Source organism: Myotis daubentonii, chromosome 20 (genome assembly GCF_963259705.1).
Source record: "Myotis daubentonii chromosome 20, mMyoDau2.1, whole genome shotgun sequence".
NCBI classification, from domain to species: Eukaryota; Metazoa; Chordata; class Mammalia; order Chiroptera; family Vespertilionidae; genus Myotis; species Myotis daubentonii.
Genome location: NC_081859.1, coordinates 11,981,217 through 12,002,422, shown reverse-complemented (window position 1 = coordinate 12,002,422; position 21,206 = coordinate 11,981,217). Strand labels below are relative to the sequence as shown.

Sequence of the window (21,206 nt, the reverse complement as noted above, 5' to 3'; positions counted from 1 at the left end):
GTGGGGGCACGTGCAGGAGGCAACCAATCACTGTGACATCGATGTTTCTCTCTCTGTGTCCCTCCCCCTTCCTTCCACTCTCTCTAAAAATCAATAGGGAAATATCCGTGGGTGAGGATTAACAATAAATAAATAAATAACTTTTTTGAGGTGGGGGGATTTTAAATGGATTTTTTGAGAGAGTGGAATGGAGAGGGAGAGAGAGAGAAACATCCGTGTGAGAGTGGAACATGGATGGGCCGCCTCCTGCACATCCCCGGTAGACCAGAAATCGCACCAGCCATCTTTCGGTGCCTGGGACGATGCCCAATGAACTGAGCCACGCCAGCCAGGGCTTGGCTGCTTTTGATGAGAAAGAAGAGCTAACTGGTCCGGAAGTGTTGTTGCAGCGGTTGAATTATTTAAGAGGCTCGCACACGCGGTGTGGGCGGTGTGGGCGTTTGAAGGGTGTGTTGAGGAATGAGCAGGAAGGTGAGGGAAGTCGCTGTTTCCAGAGGGTTCCGAGCAGCTGCCGGTCCTGCGCGCTGGGAGCGGCAGCCTCCTCACTCTCCTCTCCCTCCTCTTCTCCGCAGTCCCAGCAGAGGTGCATCGTCACCTTCGCCCTGGTCTGCTGCTTCGCCATCCTGGTCGCCCTGATCTTCTCGGCCGTGGACATCATGGGAGAGGATGAGGACGGACTCTCGGAAAAAAACTGCCAAAATAAATGTCGGTAAGAGGTAACAGACAAAAATTCTCTCTTAGGGGGCGGGCGAGAGAGCCAGGGGGCCCTGGACAGTGGAGAGAGGTCACAGCCGCACGTGGTCACCTGAGTTCACTCGCCTCCGGGTCCAACCGAGACCCTCATTTCGACAAGGAGAGGAAAATGAGTCGTGATTTCATTCACTTTACAGTTTGGGCAGGTCCTGTGCAGGGGGGTGGGGGACAGAATGACAGTCTGCACCCATCCGCATTTCTGCATCGAGGCCTCTGCTTGTGAGGTTCCGGTCTGTTCTGTGACGGCCAAAAAAGGGGACCCCAAGTGGACGGGACAGTGTGCTAATTGTTCCATCAGATGGAAGTCAAAAAACACCATCATCTTCATGCCCAGCCGGTGAGGCTCAATGGTTGAGCATCGACCTATGAACCAGGAGGTCACGGTTCGATTCCCAGTCAAGGGCACATGTCCGGGTGGTGGGCTCGATCCCCAGTAGGGGGCGTGCAGGAGGCGGCCAATCCATGATTCTCTCTCATCATGGATGTTTCTATCTCTCTCTCTCCCTTCCTCTCTGAAATCAATAAAAATATATTTTTTTTAAAAACAGGTCAACCACAAAATGACAAGTTACTATGAGTCAGCGCTTATAATGAATTTTAATGATAATTTTCCCCTGTGGGAAGCATCAGTCTAAGTGCCTGTCCTTTCTGGCTTAAAATCAACCACCCGGTAACATGCATGTGAGTTTTTATCCTGACTTTTCTGGGGTCGAACGTCTGGCACACACAAAAAATATCTGGAGTTTGTTTTCTTTGCAGCTCAGGATATATGAGAGTCTAGTTACCAGGCAACTGTATTATATGGAAAACAAAGGATGCAGGAGAGAAATCCGTACACGTTATAGATTTATTTCGTCATGTTCAGAAGGCGTCCTTCAGTATATTTACTTCCCAGATTGGATTTGGGAGAAGAATTGTATTGGGATCATAAAAGCAATGGAACAATAGCAATGGTCATTCCCTTCTCCCTGAAAGCTCCCAACATAATGTGGACAAGAGGCCAGGGACTCCTACAGGGGAATGGCTCTGTCCTCTCTCTCACCTCACCCTGCAATGACTACTGCTGGTGCCCGAGCCAGTTTTGCTCAGTGGCTAGAGCGTCAGCCTGTGGACTGCAGGGTCCCAGGCTCAATCCCAGTCAAGGGCACATGCCCCGGTAGGCGGGCTCGGTACCCAGTAGGGGGCGTGCAGGAGGCAGCCGATCTATGATTCTCTCTCATCGTTGATGTTTCTAGCTCGCTCTCTCCCTCTCCCTTCCTCTCTGAAATCAATAAAAATATACTTAGAAGAAGGAAAAATAAAAAGACTACTGAGTACTTTGAATTTTCTAAAGGCCAAACTATAATAACTGTCTCAAGACAACACCCAGTGCCTTTTAGCACACATTGCCAGCTATAGGAAAGAGGGGGCCTTACAATTATGTCCCATACACGTTGGGGGAAGCTATCATTGAATCTAATTTTTACTTTGAACTCGTGCACCTGGCATTTGGGTCTGGTTACTGATTCCTTCTGAGTCAGTAACTCCACGGATGACTCCACACAGCGCCCCCCTCCTTCCAGAACATACTCTTCAATGACCAGCCATGCTCCTGGTTCCTTTCCCCTGGGTAGTGGAGTCACCACCTGGCTACTAGGTGCCATCCCTCTACGCGTCGTCTTTTCTAGAACTGCAGCCCCTCCAGGTCTTCCTGTCTTCTACAGCCTCGTCCCCTGTGTCCCGTTTCTGTCCTACATTCTCGGCCTCACCATAGGCACTTCCTGTGTGTCTGTCCTTGTCCCGGGGACCTTCTGCTTTTGGGCAACTGTGGGTCCTGGTACCCCACTGGGGTCCCAGTCGCCAGTGGGACAGTCCATTGTTCCACCGTCTTCTCTCAGTCATCCTCATGTGAACCTGATGGGATTTTCTTGCATCGTCCACTCCCTCCTTATCATTGTAGACAACAACATGTTCTCCCTGGCCGGCGTGGCTCAGTGGTTGAGCGTCAACCTAGGAACCAGGAGGTCACGGTTGGTTTCCCAGTCAGGGCACATGCCTGGGTTGCGGGCTTGGTCCACAGTGTAGGGCATGCAGGAGGCAACCGATCCATGATTCTGTCTCATCATTGATGTTTCTATCTCTCTCTCCCTCTACCTTCCTCTCTGAAATCAATAAAAAAAATATGTATATTTTAAAAAGAAAGAAAACATCATGTTCTCACTTCCAGGACTCTCTCCACCTTCTTTGGTGCCTGGCTAACAGACCTCCCACCCCTCAGTCACATCTCTTGCCACTGTCCTTAGTAACTAACATGTACTTCCCAACCCCCTAGCCCAGTGGTCGGCAAACTCATTAGTCAACAGAGCCAAATATCAACAGTACAACGATTGAAATTTCTTTTGAGAGCCAAATTTTTTAAACTTAAACTATATAGGTAGGTACATTGTTATGAACTTAATGAGGGTACTCCTAAGCTGGCCTTTGCTAAAATCATCCTCAATCTGATTGAGGTACGTTCACTGAGGTCGGCCCCTTCCAACTCTCCCATTCACACTCGTCTTATACACTTGTTTCGTCCATCTCCTTTCGTTCATCCTCTCTCTATGTCCAAACCATCTCAACATGCCTTTCTCAATCCTTGACACTGCATCTTCTTTCACTCCACAACGTTCCCTAAAATTAACTTAATAAACTTTACTTAAGATTTTAAGTCAACTTCGCACTGTACGTGCACGCCCGCACCTGGTATTTTGTGGAAGAGCCACACTCAAGGGGCCAAAGAGCCGCATGTGACTCTCGAGCCGCGGTTTGCCGACCACAGCCCTGGCCTTTCTGGTTGTAACCACCTCAGGTCAGTGCGTTTAAGATCTGCGTCACCTTTGCACCTGCCAGCAACTCCTCCAAGTCAGCCCCATGCAGGGAATGACCATGGACTTCGGCGTCAGAAAGATCCGGACTCACATCCACACGCTGCCGCTTACCAGTCTGTAAACGTGGCCGAGACAGTAATCTCGTTATTTCATTCGTCTCCTGCTTGTGGAGCACCAAACCCCTGCACGAGGAGGTACAATAGTTAGTGAGACCGTCATGGCGATACTCTGGTCAGACACTCTGTGGGCTGTCAGAGCAGACTCGGGGGCAGAGCTGACATCACAGAAAGCAAACCTGGCCTTGGACTCTGCTCTGCCCCTACAGGGTTATGAAGACCAGTTTAGTTTCATTTCCCTTAAAAATGGTAGATTAAAAAAAATCTATCTCACCAGGCTCTATGAGGCCATAGTAAGTTGTGGAAACCTATAGCAAAGCATCAAGAAACGCCTACCGCCCTCACCGGTGTGACTCAGTGGATAGAGCGTCAGCCTGCGGACTGAAGGGTCCCAGGTTCGATTCCGGGCAAGGGCACATGCCCGGGTTGCGAGCTCGATCCCCAGTAGGGGGCATGCAGGGGGCAGCCGATCAATGATTCTCTCTCATCGTTGATGTTTCTCTCTCTCCCTCTCCCTTCCTCTCTGAAATCAATAAAAATATACTTTTAAAAAAAGAGAAAGGCTTACCAAGCAATATGTAAATATTAACCCTCTCCTGTTCCTTTCAGAGTAAGAATCCCCCTCCTCCCATCACAGCTGACTTTCTCTTCCTCCCACGTCCTCGCTTCTCCTGAATCAACTTCCTCCTGATTTTAGTTGGGGGGGGGGGGTAAACAGGGACCAAGCACAGGAGAACGGGGGCTATTTATTTGGAGCTTGTATCACAGGGCGGTCAGCCACCGTCCCCTGTGTCTGGCCAACTCTCAAAGGCAGGCGGAGGAGGGGGAAACCTTTATAGTAGCAAAGAGGGAAGGTTCAGGTGCCCTGACTGGAGGCTGTTGGCGTGAGGAAGCTGGCGCCTGCCCACCAGCAGCGCGGCGTCCTGGGTGACGGGCTGGGAGTGCCTGTTTGACTCGGTGGGCCCCAGGTCGGAAGTGGGGACAGAAATTAGGGAAGCTGGCACTTGCTAAGCAAGCATGGCCATTTGGGTTCTAGAAGTCATGGCTCAGCCCTCTAGATGATGACTCGGGAAAGCAGCCTGACTCAGAGAAGGCTGGCTTTCCTGGCTGGTTGCTCTAGGTAAGAGGTTGGCTCCCTGGGCAAGTGGCTATACTTGGTGGTCAGAGTCCTCTTTTATATACACTAGAGGCCCGACGCATGGAATTCGTGCAAGGGGCTTGACCCTCGCAGCCCCAGCTTCATCTAGAACAGCAGTTCTCAACCTGTGGGTCGCGACCCCTTTGGCGGGCGAACGACCCTTTCACAGGGGTCGCCTAAGACCATCGGAAAACACATATAATTACATATTGTTTTTGTGATGAATCACTATGCTTTAATTATGTTCAATTTGTAACAATGCAATTGGGGGTCACCACAACATGAGGAACTGGATTAAAGGGTCGCAGCATTAGGAAGGTTGAGAACCACTGATCTAGAAGGTTACCCAGAAGGACATCCGGAAGGACGCCCGGAAGGTCGTTTGGCTGTCCAGTCTAATTTGCATATTGCGCTTTTATGATTATAGGTGGTCTGGTCCATCGGCATCTGCAGTCTCCCAGTTTCTGGAACATCCTCCGGGACCCCAGCCCCTTCTGTTTAATGTGCAATGTTTTCGTTTTCTTGTTACCCAGTTGCTCCTTCCGGCAGCCTCCTCAGTCCTCCCCCGGTGGCTTGCCTCCCTGGAGCTTTTGCTTCAGATGCCAGTTCACAAACAGGCTGACTCCTGGCTCCGCGGGGCAGCCTGGCCATGGCTCCAGTCCCTCAACAGAGGAAAGTGGGTTTCTCTGTTCTTTTGTCCGAGGTTCCTTTTGGCAGGGATGCCCCTGGGAAAGGAGGGGAGACAATTTGGGGGTGCACCCCAGTGAGTACATGGGCACTGAGGTCGACCTGAAGGGGAAGCGCCCACCTGTTTTGCCCAGCATGCCAGTCCCAACACAGCCCTCTGTGCTGGAATGCCATCCACCACCTCGCTCCTTTCCTGGCACTGACTTCCCAGACTCCATCTCAAGGTGGCGCCAGTGAGCACGTGCTGCTCAGTTTCCAATTACCCTTTCCTTGGCCTCCTGGCTTTCTGTTCCTGCCTTTCCCCTTAAGGTGTCCTTATCATAGAGAGTGCCGCCCGCCGCCTGCTGAGATCTTATTACTGTGAAGCTACAATTAAACTCCCTCTGGGTTTGCAGCTCTTCCCACTCCTGGGAGCTGAAAGAATATCAACTTCTGCCAGCAGCTTCTCTGTGTTTTGACAGCCTCTCCCCAAGAGCTTCTCATCCCGGGCTCGCTCTCCTAAATATGTTATTTAATTCACCTTATCTCTACTACTGCAAGGCACACCGTCAACTCAGTCTTTCCCCAACTTTTATATCTTTCTAAAACACTATCTCCTGCCGGCTGGTGTAGTTCAATGGTTGAGCTTCAAGCCAAGAACCCAGAGGCCCCTGGTTCAATCCCCGAGCAGGGCACATGCCCGGGTTGTGGGCTCGATCCCCGGGGGGGGGGGGGGGGGGGGCATGCAGGAGGCAGCCGATTGATGATATTTCTCTCTCATCATTGAAGTTTCTATCTCTCTCTCCCTCTCCCTTCTTCTCTCTTAAAAAATAAGTAAATAAAATATATTTTTAAAATAAAAATAAAAAATGGATCTCCCTATAAAAAAACAACCCTATTTATAATTTTTCTGTCGGACTTTTTATTTCTTTTCCCCCTTTTATTACTTTGCTGCTATAATCCTGAACTAACAGTAGACTAATGTTACCCTCGGCGAGCGTAACTTCCACATGAATCTGTAACATAAAAACTGCTCTCTCTACACTTATCCCCCAAAGTGCCTTTAACCAGCCTCAGTTGTTAGGCTCAGACACGAGGTCCTCTGACCTCAGTACATGACTCTGACCCACTTTGCTTCTTCGGGCTGCATTTCTGTGTACTTCCCTCATTTCCCAGGGCATTTTTAATTGCTGATTCGGTCCCTATAAATATAAGACTCGGTGTCACTTGACTACCCAAGGAGGCAAATTTTCTAGTTTCTGCTAGGAAAGTACATCTTGGAGAATCATTGGAGTAAAGAATGGCTTATTCTGCCCGGCCGGCGTTGCTCAGTGGTTGGGCATCGACCCATGAACCAAGAGGTCACAGGTTCAATTCCCAGTCAGGGCACATGCCCGGGTTGCAGGCTCGATCCTAAGTGTGGGGCATGCAGGAGGCAGCCGATCAATGATTCTCTCTCATCATTGATGTTTCTATCTCTCTCTCTCTCTCTCCTCCCTTCATCTCTGAAATAAATTAAAAATATATATATTTAAAAATGAATGGCTTATTCTGCCAGTTTAGATTGCATATGTGCCATGGCTTGGCTATTTTATACTTTACTAGTGCCCCTGATTATAGTTTTATACCATTTTTTCAAAAGATGACTATGTACTGTGAGGTTTCCTACGCATTACATCTCCAGGGACCCATAGAAACACTGGAACTTACCTCCAGGTGCTGCCCAGGTACGGAACACCTGCTCACAGCAGAACACCCAGCCTTTCATGGGGGCGGGGGGGAGCATTATTTTTGTATTTTGTACCTACACCTGTCTCAGCTGTCCACATCACTTCTGTTGGATTTTTACTCGCCCGCTCCTTGGCGGCACTACTAGACATCTACTAGAAGAGGGCTTTTCTTGACCACACCTTCCTGAAAAATCCACACGGAACTGCTCTCACCCAGCTCCTCCTCCACCCCAGGCCCAGTTCCCATAACAGCATGGCAGTTCATTTCTGCCAACTCTCACTAGACAAGCTGAGTAAACATAAAATTTTGGTGGGTTATCATTGTATTTTAATCATATTGCTGAATGCTTGTTACCTGTTCTGTGCAGGTAACAACAGTAGACTAATGTTACCCTCGGTGATCATAATTATGGAAGGCCCTGCTCCTGGCCCTCCTCACGTTCGCCCCTTGTCCTCCTCAATCAGCCCCCATGCCCGGGGGGTTACTGGCTTAGTTCTGCTCACTCTTGCCCACACACCTGCAGATCCATGTTAACTGAAGCCCACTTGGTCTGAAGCCAGAAGGGGATGGACCAACTCTGTGTGCGTCTGTGAAATCCACGATTCCTGAACCCAGGAATCTTCTTTCATCCTAAAATGAATGGGCTTGGGTCTGTACAATATTTTAGGCTGGGTCACCCATGTATAAGTTATCACAGTGGTTCTCCAATAAGGGGTGGCCTGGAGCACCAGGGTTTGGCCACAGAAAGCATAACAAACATCACACGCACACACTTTTTACATATACTTGCTGAATTCCTTAATTTCTCTATGAAAAAAGCTGATTTCTCTATTTTATGTATTTTACACATTTTTGTGTTCTGAATCTCTTCCTCTGATCCATTATTTTCTTACTTAAAATAATAAACTGTGTCTGTAGACGTATCTATATTAATGACCTAGTTGCCGCTCCAGTGTAGGACATGCAGAATTTGGTTCATCAGTAGATACCATGTATAGAACACAGCATTGAGGGACCTCTTTATGCACTGACAGCCACCTCCTTGTATTTTGTACTTTCTCATTTAGTGTCATGGCCTTACAGCTATCTTAATGGACTCAGCTGGCTGCAGTAGGTTTTAATCATTGTGGGATTTTTTTCTTTTAATGCCTGTATCGTTATTACTTGGCTAGAGCGAGCTGTCTTGTACTCTTGGGCACTAGTCCACATATCTGAGAGCAGCTTGGCTTTCTGGCAACAACAAGCTGTTCTGGCCCTGTGATGTTATCTACTCTCTGGTTCCTTTTGTGGAGAATTCGACACCCAGGTTTCAAGGGTGTCATTAGATGGTCCCTCAAGGGGATGGGGGACAGGGACAGTGACACAGAGGAAAGGCTCTTCTCATTCCTTGTGTGATTGAGCCACATTCCCCCTCCTACTCCCCCTGCCTTCCTTTCACATTAGAGCAGTGGTTCTCAACCTTCCTAATGCCATGACCCTTTAATACAGTTCCTCATGTTGTGGTGACCCCCAATTTCATTGTTACAAATTGAACATGATTAAAGCATAGTGATTAATCACAAATCAATATGTAATTCTATATGTGTTTTCCGGTGGTCTTAGGCGACCCCTGTGAAAGGGCCGTTCGACCCCCAAAGGGGTCGCGACCCACAGGTTGAGAACCGCTGCATTAGAAACTAAGGACATGGACTGCAGGGCGGAGTGACCTGGGTTTGGATCTGGCTGGGCCATTTGGGAGATGCAAGATCTTGGGCAAGTTTCTTGATTTTACGGGACCACATTTTTTCTCATCCGCCCAATGAGGACAGTTGGGGTGTCTGACGTGAGAGGGTTCTGTGAGGACAGAGTATGTTCCTGCAAGTGCCCTTCATCCAGGAGCATCTGTGATGTAATCGAGGATCGAGTCAGCCGGCTATTGTTCCTCTAATTAAGGGACAGAAGTTCACGGCCGGTGTCGGCAGCCCCTTCTAAATTCCATCTCACTTTGCTCCAAAATAAAGACGAGCTTACAATCCACTTTTCATCCTTTTCTTAAACTACGGGATTTTCCCTTTATCCACATAAACTTTGATCTACCATGCGTTAGGTTGACAAACCCAGCGATGTCTTTACTGTTGGGCCCAGCTGGTGTGGCTCAGTGGTTGAGCATCGAGCTATGAACCAGGAGGTGACGGTTCGATTCCTGGTCAGGGCACATACCCGGGTCGCAGGCTCGAGCCCCAGTAGGGGGCTTGCAGGAGGCAGCCGATCAAAGATTCTCTCTCATCATTGATGTTTCTCTCTTTTTCTCCCTTTTCCTTCCTCTCCAAAAGCAATAAAAATAATAAAGTAAAATAAAACAGACAGGTGAAAGTGTAATGAAGAGCAGGATATTTGCATAATCTCAAGATATATCCCTCTAAAGTACTTTTTAGTTACAACAGCGAAGTCGTGCCCACAACCCAGGCATGTGCTCTAACCGGGAATCGAACCAGTGACTTCTTGGTTCATGGGTTGATGCTCAGCCACTGAGCCACACCAGTCAGGTCAGCTACTCTTTTTTAATGGGCAATAATTTACATGTAAAAAGTACCTAATACAGGAATAGTACTGTTCATTGAGATACTATTTGTTATCCAGATCAATGTGTTATCCCTCCATGGGGGAATGCACTTTTGGGAAATAACAGGATTATGAGAGGGGAGACTGGAGTTAATAGATTATTTATTTACAGACTATCCTATGGAAATTAGTTAGAAAAAGAAAGCTGCTGAAGAATTCCTAAAATGAAACAGTATAATTAATGTGATTTTTTTTCTAACATTGCATGGATAACTTTTCATATATAATGGGGAATGGAAGATAAACGCTTAATTTCAAATGAAGGAAAAGAGAAGTCCTCAAACATTTAGATTCAGATGTATATATTCTTCCGAACTGTATTCTCATATGAAAGCACACGTCCGAGCGTATTTCACCATTGAGTCAAGTAAAATTCAAATTTCCTGAATTATGAGATATTTGATTAGATTAGTAGCCTGAAAGTATTGTTTCTATTCCCATAGCTAAAATCTCAAAGATTATTATTTTTCTTAATATTTTTTTAATTGATTTCAGAGAGGAAGGGGGAGAGATAGAAACATCAATGATGAGAAAGAATCATTGATCGGCTGCCTCCTGCTCACCCCCTACTGGGGATCAAGCCTGCAACCTGGGCATGCGCTCTTGACTGGAATCGAACCCAGGACCCTTTAGTCCACAGGTCGACGCTCTATCCACTGAGCCAAACCGGCTAGGGCTCAGAGATTCTTTTAAAGACCATCTTTTATCTTTAGGGTTTAATGTTAAAAAGGGGGAAGTGTGAGCCATTGTGACACTTCCTAATGGTCCATAATTACCACTTGAGGAAGCAGCAGGAGCTAATTATCTCAAACTATTAATTTTGATGAAACGTATATGATTAATGATGTTGACATTTCCTGTCACCAGGTTTGTTCTCAAAAAAAAGTTTACTTGAGTGTGGCATATATTTTTCAAAGAGTTCACAGAACCCGTAAGGGCACAGCCATTCTGATGATCACAAGTAGTGCTGAGGGCAGATAGCACAGCTGTCCTTTCCCCTGAGGGCCTGTTTCAGCCTCCATGGCCTGAAGGGCCTCCCATAGTGACTGAGAGCTGCCCTTTGGCCTGAGGCAAGTGGGACTGTTGACCCAGGGAGTGAAAAGGAAAAAGAAAAGCCCAGCCCTAGCCGGTTTTGCTCAGTGGGTAGAGCGTCGGCCTGCGAACTGAAAGGTCTCAGGTTCGATTCCGGTCAAGGGCACATGCCTGGGCTATGGGCTCGATTCCCAGTGGGGGACTTGCAGGAGGCAGCTGATCTATGATTCTCTCTCATCATTGATGTTTCTATCTCTCTCTCCCCCTTCCTCTGTGAAATCAATAAAAATATATATTTTAAAAAGATGTAAGATTACTTGTTTTCTCCACTCTTGCCAACATTGTAGTATATTGTCAAATCCTTCATCTTTGCCAATCTGATGGTGGAAAAAGTGGTGTTTTATTGTTTGGTTGTTTTGTTTGTTTTTTTCAATTCTGAGTAAGGTTGGAACTCTTCCCCCTGTTTATGAGCTATGCCTACTTTTCCATCTGTGACTTGCCTGTTCATGTCCTTTCTATGGACATGGTTAGGAAGAGCGCGGCTTGATAGAGGACCAGTCAAGCACCGTAAAGTGTCTGAGAGCAATCCAATAATCATCATAACAGCGGCACAGTCAGTGGCATCCCACAGGGCCAGTCGGTGTTATCAGAGAGGTATCATGAGATTTTTGAGCCTCTCTTTTCCATTGAATTAGAAATAATCATTGTAGGAGCTCTTCACGGGCAATTATTACTGTGTTTTGCTTTTATGGAGCATGGACCATGGATTATCTGTGCATCTTTAAGGGGAACTCCCACTGTAATCTCTTTGCCTCAGTAACGGTGACAACCACTGCATGGGAGGAGCCGAGCTTGTCCCGTGTTGTAAATGAAAGACTTCATTCTGAGCGCGAGTCTGGAAATACTGCAGGCTGGGCTCTCGGCTTCCCCAGCTCGGAGGCGGGTGCCTTCTTGTCTCTGTGATGCTATCTCCTAAGAGCAGAGGGGCGTGTCGGCCAGCTATTCTATTTTCATTTGATGATCGCATTTTCCTGGCATCCTGGTCTGATGAGTTAAGGGACTTGGAACCGGACTTCCAGGAGGGGGTTGGCTGGGACCCATCACAAATGACCATGTTTATCTATTATTTTGTGTTATTATTACGTCTGTCACTTTTCATATGCCTGCAATATGCCAGCTACCATATAAGGTGCCTAGTGTTATCTCACTGATTATTTTTTTAATTTATTTTTCATTTTAATTTTTTTAATTTATTTTTTATTGTTGACGCTCTTAGAGATGTCCCCCTTTTCCTCCTGTTTCCTCCACCCGCCCCGCCCTCCCTCCCCCCGCCCCCCCCCACCCCACTTCCCTCTGGCCATCAGCACACTGCTGTCTGTGTCCATGGGTTATGTGTATGTGTTCTTTGGCTAATCCCTTCATCTAATCCCTAGTCAACCTCCCCATCCTTTTCCCAACAGCTGTTGATCTTGCATATATCCGTGCCTCTGTTCCTATTTTGTTCATCAGTTTATTTTGGTCACTAGATACAATAAAGCAGATATTATTTTTATTTTCCAGAGGAAATGACAGATTCAAAATTGTGTTCTTTAAATATATTTTTATGGATTGCAGAGAGGAAGGGACAGTGTAGAGAGAAAGAAACATCAATGATGAGAGAGCATCATTGATCGGCTGCCTCCTGCATGCCCCACAGTGGGGATCGAACCTGCAATCAGGGCATATGCCCTGACCAGGAATTGAACCGTGACCTCCCAGTTCACAGGTCAATCAATGCTCGACCACTGAGCCACGCCAGCCAGGCCTAGATTCAGAATTATTAAATAACCTACACACCTATTAAGGGGTCAAGCTAGGTTCCAATCCAGGTGTCGCTGACCTTTTTCTTAGAATTTTTGGCTCAAGTCAGGGCTGCTTGAGGGGCTGCCCATTGCAGGGTGGGAAGCAGTGCATGACATTCACACACTGTCCACCCCTGTCTCCCTCCATGGAGCAGGTGAGCCCGCATCGCTGTGTCCTCCGGGCTCAGCCGTATCGCCATTGGTCTCTGCCTCCGTACGTTGCCCTGATTCATCCGACACCACGAGACTCGCCCATCACTGGGCTTCATCTATTGGTGCATCCCAGTGGCATGGCCTGGAAATGGTCCATGGAGATGGATGACTATAGGCCAGTGATGGCGAACCTTCTGAGCTCGGCGTGTCAGCATTTGGAAAAACCCTAACTTCACTCTGGTGCCGTGTCACATATAGACATTTTGTTGATATTTGCAACCATAGTAAAACAAAGACTTATATTTTTGATACTTATTTTATGTATTTAAATGCCATTGAACAAAGAAAAATCAACCAAAAAAATGAGTTCGCGTGTCACCTCTGACACGCGTGTCCTAGGTTCGCCATCACTGCCCTAGGCTGTCTTGTGCCCAGTCGTGAGCAGGAAGATGAGTATCCTGAATCCCAGCCGCCCCTCACAGACTTGGCTCACATGGCACTGTGTCCCCTCCACAGCTCCAGCTTCTCTCTGGATTCGCCCAACTCAAACTCTTTTTTTTTAATATAATTCATTGATTTTTTACAGAGAGGAAGGAGAGGGATAGAGAGCTAGAAACATCGATGAGAGAGAAACAACCATCAGCTGCCTCCTGCATACCCCCTACTGGGGATGTACCCGCAACCCAGGTACATGCCCTTGACCGGAATCGAACCTGGGACCCTTCAGTCCACAGGCCGACGCTCTATCCACTGAGCCAAACCGGTTAGGGCCTAACTCAAACTCTTAACCAGACCCTGGTCCATTCCTGCCCCCTTCCCCCCGGGGAGACCCTAGTCCCCAGGTCTCGGTGTGGTCGGCCTTGGCGCTTTGCTACCCAGCGCTTTCTTCCCTGGGTGCAGCTTCCCCTCATCCCTCATCCCTCAGGTGTCACCTGAGGCCGCCACCCTCCTGCAGGAGTTCTGCTGTGGTCCCTGGGTCCTTTGACCTCACCGCTCTGGGCGCTAGAACTCGTATGGCCCTAGCAGGTGTGGCTCAGTGGATAGAGTGACGGCCCACAAACTGAAAGGTCCCGGGTTCCATTCTGGTCAAAGGTGTGTGCCTCGGTTGCAGGCTCAATTCCTAGCCCCGGGCACATACAGGAGGCAACCAAGCGATGTGCCTCTCTCACATTGATGTTTCTCTCTGTGTGTCTCTCCCCCTTCCTTCCACTCTCTCTAAAAATCAAGGGGAAAATATCCTCAGGGGAGGATTAACAAAAAAGTGAATAAATGAGGACACGTTATCTGCTGTGAACACCGAGTGTTAGTTTTTCCAGGAATTTAACCAATCTCCACAAAGAGGCTAGTTTTACAAAATTGTTCTAAACCCTTGTAAGCTTAACTCGGTCCATAATGTTGAGCTGAGCTCCTTTATACAAAAGCTTTTGTGGATTTGGTTGTCTTTCCTTTTGTATTATTATTTTTAAAAAAATAGAAGGTTGGGAGCCACAGGTAAGAGAGGGACTTTCTGAATGTCCGAAAGCATTAGCACCAGAGGTCATGTATGTCCCTAAATATTCTTAGGCGGATGCGTATTAAGTTTGGTCTTGGTTCAAGAGAGAGAATTTGTGCGAGTTCAGTCGAGGGGCAGTTTCTAAAAATCGACGCCACTCCCGATTTATGTGTGAATCAATTCAGCCTGCGAGTGTGACGTTAAAGGTGGCTGTGTGGCTGCCTGTCTACTGTCTCCATGTTCAGGCATAGGCATAAATGCTTATGGTCTTAGCGGTCTCAAATTTTATTCTCTCTTGGGAGTCACAGGTTATGAAAAGACCCCTGGCAGAGGGCAGATTTGGGAGGTGCAGTTTTACCGCAGGTGAGTTAGGATGAGACTTCTCAGGCGCGTGCTCTGATATGTTTTTTTCTGATTGAACTTATTGCAAATTGGCGGGAGAAGGGAGCAGTGGCATTTGTCCTCTGTACACATGATCGCCAAACTTCCATCCCACACTTAGGCCCCGGTGTCAGGGAGTGTCCAGGGGGGCGGGCTGCTGAGGCGGGCCTTTGAGGCACCCACTGTCACCGCGCTCTTTTCTGTCTGCTCTGCTAGACTGTAAGCCAGTTGGGTGGGGACTCTGGCTCAGAAATATTCACACGGTGGCTGGTGTGTATCAGTGCCCAAGTGCAGATGGTGGAGGGAATGAAGAAATGCAAGGCTTCTCCCGGCCAGCGTGGCTCAGTGGTTGAGCATCGACCTGCGAACCAGGAGGTCACGGTTCGATTCCCGGTCAGGGCACATGCCCGGGGTTCAGGCTCCATCCCCAGTGTGGGGCGTGCAGGAGGCAGCCGATCCATGATTCTCTCTCATCATCGATGTTTCTCTCTCTCTCTCTCTCTCCCTCTCCCTTCCTCTCTGAAATCAATAAAAATGCATTTAATATATTTAAGAATAAAAACTAAAAAAAGGCTCAGCTTTGTCCCTGAAGAGCGAGTATGCGGTTCATTGTGACCGGGGTGGGGAAGGCAGGCGAGGCAGAGGCGGGAGGCGAGGCAAAGAAGACCGTGACCTCCACACGGGGGGGTCACGCGCACCGTGCTTAGGAATTTGGACTTTTTTTTTTAAAATATATTTTATTGATTTTTTACAGAGAGGAAGGGAGAGAGATAGAGAGTTAGAAACATCGATGAGAGAGAAACATCGATCAGCTGCCTCCTGCACACTCCCCACTGGGGATGTGCCCGCAACCCAGGTACATGCCCTTGACCGGAATCGAACCTGGGACCTTTCAGTCCGCAAGCCGACGCTCTATCCACTGAGCCAAACCGGTTTCGGCAGGAATTTGGACTTTGCTGGGAAAGAAACTTGGCTTGGCAGGAAAATTGACATGATCCTATTTGCATTCCAGGGGAGAATGGTAATCTGTCTGATGAAGACGCCGGCTCTGGAATCCCTGGGTGCTTGTTAAAGTGCCCACGCCTGGGCTGACGTCTAATCCTGTAGAATCAGAATTTCTGTGGGTTCGGCATTGAAACCTGCGTTTTAAAAACCCCACAAAATCCTTACAACTTATCAGCTTACAGTGTGGGGACCCTGGGTAAGGGGACGGAAAGTCAGGGGCCGGAACGCAGACCAGCGCAGATTTTGGAGTCAGATAAACCTCGAGTCTCGGCTCAGTCCTTTATTGGCTCTCGTTTTAGCCTGATTACTTAGCATCTCCGAGGCTGAAGAGATGCTAAGTAATCTCCTTCTATAAATGGTTCGAAAGTACCCACCTCGTACTGGTGTGATCCAGATGAATTGAGATAACATGTCAAGTATCGAACGTGCTTGCAGGCACATTGGAACCACCTAGAGGAGTTATTCAAACTCTGTGCTCCCCAAGATCCTGGCATGGGGTAGAAAGGCTTCAAGGGACTCCCCAGATGATCACTGATTGGCTGCCCCCTGCGCGCCCCTTACTGGGGACCAAGCCCACAACCCGGGCATGTGCCATTGACTGGAATCTATCTGGAGACCCTTCAATCTGCAGGCTGAATGGCACTCTATCCACTGAGCCAGTGGTCGGCAAACTCATTAGTCAACAGAGCCAAATATCAACAGTACAACGATTGAAATTTCTTTTGAGAGCCAGATTTTTTAAACTTAAACTATATAGGCAGGTACATTGTTATTAACTTAATTAGGGTCCTCCTAAGGCTTAGGACGAGCCACACTCAAGGGGCCAAAGAGCCGCATGTGGCTCGCGAGCCGCAGTTTGCCGACCACGGCACTGAGCCAAACTGGGTAGGGCTCAAAATGATGGCTTTTACTACAAAAAACAAAAAAACACCACCCACTCCTAATGGTTTCTTGTTTAATTAGTTATTAATGACCAGCTACCCAGTTACATCTTTAGTCCTTGATCGAGCTTTTTTTTTTTTTTTTAATATATTTTATTGATTTTTTACAGAGAGGAAGGGAGAGAGAGATAGAGAGTTAGAAACATTGATCAGCCGCCTCCTGCACATCCCCTACTGGGGATGTGCCCGCAACCCAGGTACATGCCCTTGACCGGAATCGAACCTGGGACCTTTCAGTCCGCAAGCCGAAGCTCTATCCACTGAGCCAAACCGGTTTCGGCAGATCGAGCTTTTAATGTGAGGTAAAGCACGCTTGTCTGGAGTAAGGACATTTTGGGAGAAAAGAACTCACATTAGGCAAGTTAGAATCCCAAATATGCTGATCTCTGTGTACCGGCTTATACCAATTATACTGCATGCTAGAACTCATTACCTCGTATTTTTTCAGACGGATGGTCCTTTGCCTCCTATTAAATTTGAAATGTGCACATCGGAGGAACACTTTCGGGGAGTCAGCATATTTGAGATGCCTTGTCTTGTTTTATTATTCTGTTAACTCCATTTAAGGCTATTAACAAATACTGAGAGGTCGTTAGAACATTGCTGTTCAAGTGCTAATACAGGGAATTACAGCTCCCTATGTTTCAAGTTTAAAACAATAGACACTGAGGAAGTGTGACTCATTGTCGAAGATTGTTTGATATACTCACACAAAAGCATTTCTAAATCAGAGGAGCTAGCCCGCTGGTTTGACTCAGTGGTTGAGTGGCAACCCATGAACCAGGAGGTCACAGCTCGATTCCCAGTTAGGGCACCTGCCTGGGTTGCGGGCTCGATCCCCAGTGCAGGGCATGCAAGAGGCAGCTGATCGATGATTTTCTCTCTCTTTCTCTCTCTCTCTCTCCCTCCCTCCCTCCCTCCCTCCCTCCCTCCCTCCCTCCCTCCCCCTTCCTCTCTGAAATCATTAAAAATACATACACATATAAACCAAATGAGCTATGTGCAGTCAATTTTTTTAAACTTGTATAAAAGATGGAAAGAGATATCTAACAACCAAAAGAGAATATAAGTAAATGCCTTTTTTCCCCTTAATTTCAAGCAGAGGATGGGCTGTGCTTTTTTGGTTTTGTCTTCTCAAGCCAGAGAAGGGATGGGAAGGATCAACATTAGTCTAACATCAGTGTACGTCAGGAGCCGTAAATGAACATCTTTTCACACTTTGATTCGGCTGAGAGACGTTATTCTCACACAACCCAAGTGGGATCGCTGCCAAGCTGGGATCCAGTCCTCACCCTAGGATTCCAGCATCACCCCCATCTTTCTACCCCGGGAGGAACAATTTTGAGGTACCACACTCCTGTCTTCAGGTTGCAAGTACTTAGCAGATAGTTTTGTCTTTCAGAAACCAGTAGAAGTCCTTTCCTGCAAACACTTGAAAAACCAGGTCATGGCCCTCGCCGGTTTGGCTCAGTGGATAGAGCGTCGGCCTGTGGACTGAAGGGTGCCAGATTCGATTCTGGCCAAGGGCACAGGCCCGGTTTGTGGGCTCCATCCCCAGTAGGAGGCGTGGAGGAGGCAACTGATCAATGATTCTCTCTCATCATGGATGTTTTTCTCTCCCTCTCCCTTCCTCTCTGAAATCAATAAAAAATATATTTTTTTTAAAAAAAAGAAACAGGCCGAAACCGGTTTGGCTCAGTGGATAGAGCGACGGCCTGCAGACTTTAAGGTCCCGGGTTCGATTACGGTCAAGGGCATGTACCTGGGTTGCGGGCACATCCCAGTGGGAGATGTGCAGGAGGCAGCTGATCAATGTTTCTCTCTCATCGATGTTTCTGGCTCTCTATCTCTCTCCCTCCCTCTCTGTAAAAAATCAATAAAATATAAAATAAATAAATAAATAAATAAATAAATAAAATAAAAAAAAGAAACAGGTCATGAACAATATGGGTAATTTGATTTCTGATCAGAAATACGATGTGACTATAACATAATAAGATCGCTGGCTTATATTTGCCTCTCAAGGTAATTTCAAGAGTTCCCAGAGCCCTAACCGGTTTGGCTCAGTGGATAGAGAGTGTCAGCCTGCGGACTCAAGGGTCCCAGGTTCGATTCCGGCCAAGGGCATGTACCTTGGTTGCGGGCACATCCCCAGTAGGGAGTGTGCAGGAGGCAGCTGATCGATGTTTCTCTCTCTCATCGATGTTTCTAACTCTCTATCCCACTCCCTTCCTCTCTGTAAAAAGTCAATAAAATATATTTTTTTTAAAAAAAAGAGTTCCCAAAAGTTCTGAGAGCTGCAGGATTGGCAGGTCAGGGGTGCAGCTCCCCAAAGGGTAGGGGTGTGTGTGTGAATTCTGCCAGTTGGTCCCTATAACTCTGGTTACTCCCTTGGGTTCAGTGTAAGACATGTGCAAGCTGCAGCAAGGGTGGGCTCTGTGGAGAACCAAGCCCATGCTTGTCAACAGGAAAGGATTCAAGTGTATTATTATTTTTTAAATTCCACGCAGACTGAGCCGACCTCCTGTATGGAGTCCACCCACGGGCCATGACTCGGATCCCTGCTTCCCAGGTATTTGTATTGATTTCAGAGAGGAAGGGAAAGGGAGAGATAGAAACATTAATGATGAGAGAGAACCATCGATCGGCTGTCTCCCGTACACCCCCTAATAGGGATGGGGCCTGCAAACATGGCATGTGCCCTGACAGGGATCGAACCGTGACCTCCTGGTTCATAGGTCGATGCTCAACCACTGAGCTATGCCGGCCGGGCTGTCTTCTTGTTTCAGGAGGATTTAAGACAGTGGTTCTCAACCTCCCTAATGCCGCGACCCTTTAATACAGTTCCTCACTTGTGCACTGCTGGTGGGAATGCAGACTGGTGCAGCCACTATGGAAGACAGTATGGAGTTTCCTTAAAAAACTGAAAATGGAACTCCCATTTGACCCTGTGATCCCACTTCTAGGAATATATCCCAAGAAACCAGAAACACCAATCAGAAAGGATATATGCACCCCTATGTTCATAGCAGCACAATTCACCATAGCTAAGATCTGGAAACAGCCTAAGTGCCCATCAGTAGATGAATGGATTAGAAAACTGTGGTACATCTACACGATGGAATACTATGCTGCTGTAAAAAGGAAGGAACTCTTACCATTTGCAACGTCATGGATGGAACTGGAGAGCATTATGCTAAGTGAAATAAGCCAGTCAATAAAGGAAAAATACCACATGATCTCACTCATTCATGGACAATAGAGACCATTATAAACTTTTGAACAATAATAGATACAGAGGCAGAGCTGCCTCAAACAGATTGTCAAACTGCAGCGGGAAGGCCGGGGAGGGTTGGGGGGCAAGAGGTAGGGGGGTAAGAGATCAACTAAAGGACTTGTATGCATGCATATAAGCATAACCAATGGACATAAGACACTGGGTGATAGGGGAGGCTAGGGGACTGTCTAGGGCGGGGGGATAAAATGGATACATATGTAATACCCTTTGTAATACTTTAAGCAATAAAAAAAAATAACAAATAAAAAATAAATTTAAAAAAAAAAAAATACAGTTCCTCATGTTGTGGTGACCCCCAACCATAATGTTATTTTCGTGGCTACTTCATCACTGTCATTTTGCTACTGTTATGAATCATCATGTAAATATCTTGATATGCAGGATGTATTTTCATGGTTACAAATTGAACATAATTAAAGCATAGTGATTAATCACTAAAACAATATGTAATTATATATGTGTTTTCTGATGGTCTTAGGTGACCCCTGTGAAAGGGTCGTTCGACCCCCAAAGGGGTCGCGACCCACAGGTTGAGAACCCCTGATTTAGGAGTCCTTCCTAGACCTGTATGTCGTTTTCTAGCTTTATGCTCTATAAATGTCTCATCGCCACTAAGTGTGTACTCCACAAATTCACTTTCTTTGTTTTTAGCAAAGAGTAATTTGAGTCGCTTTTGCTCCGCATGCAAATTAGCTTTTTAATGGAAATACCTTTGACCCTTCTAATGCGAGCATCTTGCTTTTTACTCACCTGACCCCGCATTATTTAAATTTATCCAGAATCTTGCCTTTGGCTCTCATTTGCCTAATGGTCTTGGCGAGGCTGCCTCTGCAAATGCATCCTCCGGGGATCGCTTTGCTGAGAGGGGAAGGGGGAGACTGAAATTGATCATGTTCCTTTCTGTCTCTGTCACATTTTATTTTCCACCCCCTGCCCCTGGTGAAGATAACGGCTTTAATGCTGAAGTGCCAGGACCCGACTCTGCGGTGCTGTACCTCCTCTCTTTGTTGGAAACATAATGATTTCGCGGTCTCGGCCTGGCACGCCCTGCGTCTGTCAGCTTTGCTTCTTGATTCCGCGTCCTCTGGGGCTCCCTCCTGCTTCCCCCTCGCTGCCATAATCCGCTCTGACCTGCCGGGGAGCCTGACCCCGTGTGCGGAGCCTGTTGAAATATAGAAGCGCCGGGAGAGTGGAAACCTCGTAAAAATG

At 47.3% G+C, this 21,206-nt stretch overlaps 1 protein-coding gene across 3 annotated transcripts in view; it reads left to right on the top strand.

Moving 5' to 3' along the window:
- Positions 1-21,206, top strand: part of PLD5 (phospholipase D family member 5) — a 165,917-nt gene that overhangs the window by 64,985 nt on the left and 79,726 nt on the right. For 2 of the 3 annotated variants that reach the window (XM_059677325.1, XM_059677326.1), the window contains exon 2: positions 573-709. In XM_059677325.1, the coding sequence (XP_059533308.1) occupies positions 573-709 (137 nt within the window). Of the gene's footprint in view, positions 1-572; positions 717-21,206 lie in introns of all 3 variants that reach the window. The other variant, XM_059677327.1, reaches the window with a different exon arrangement.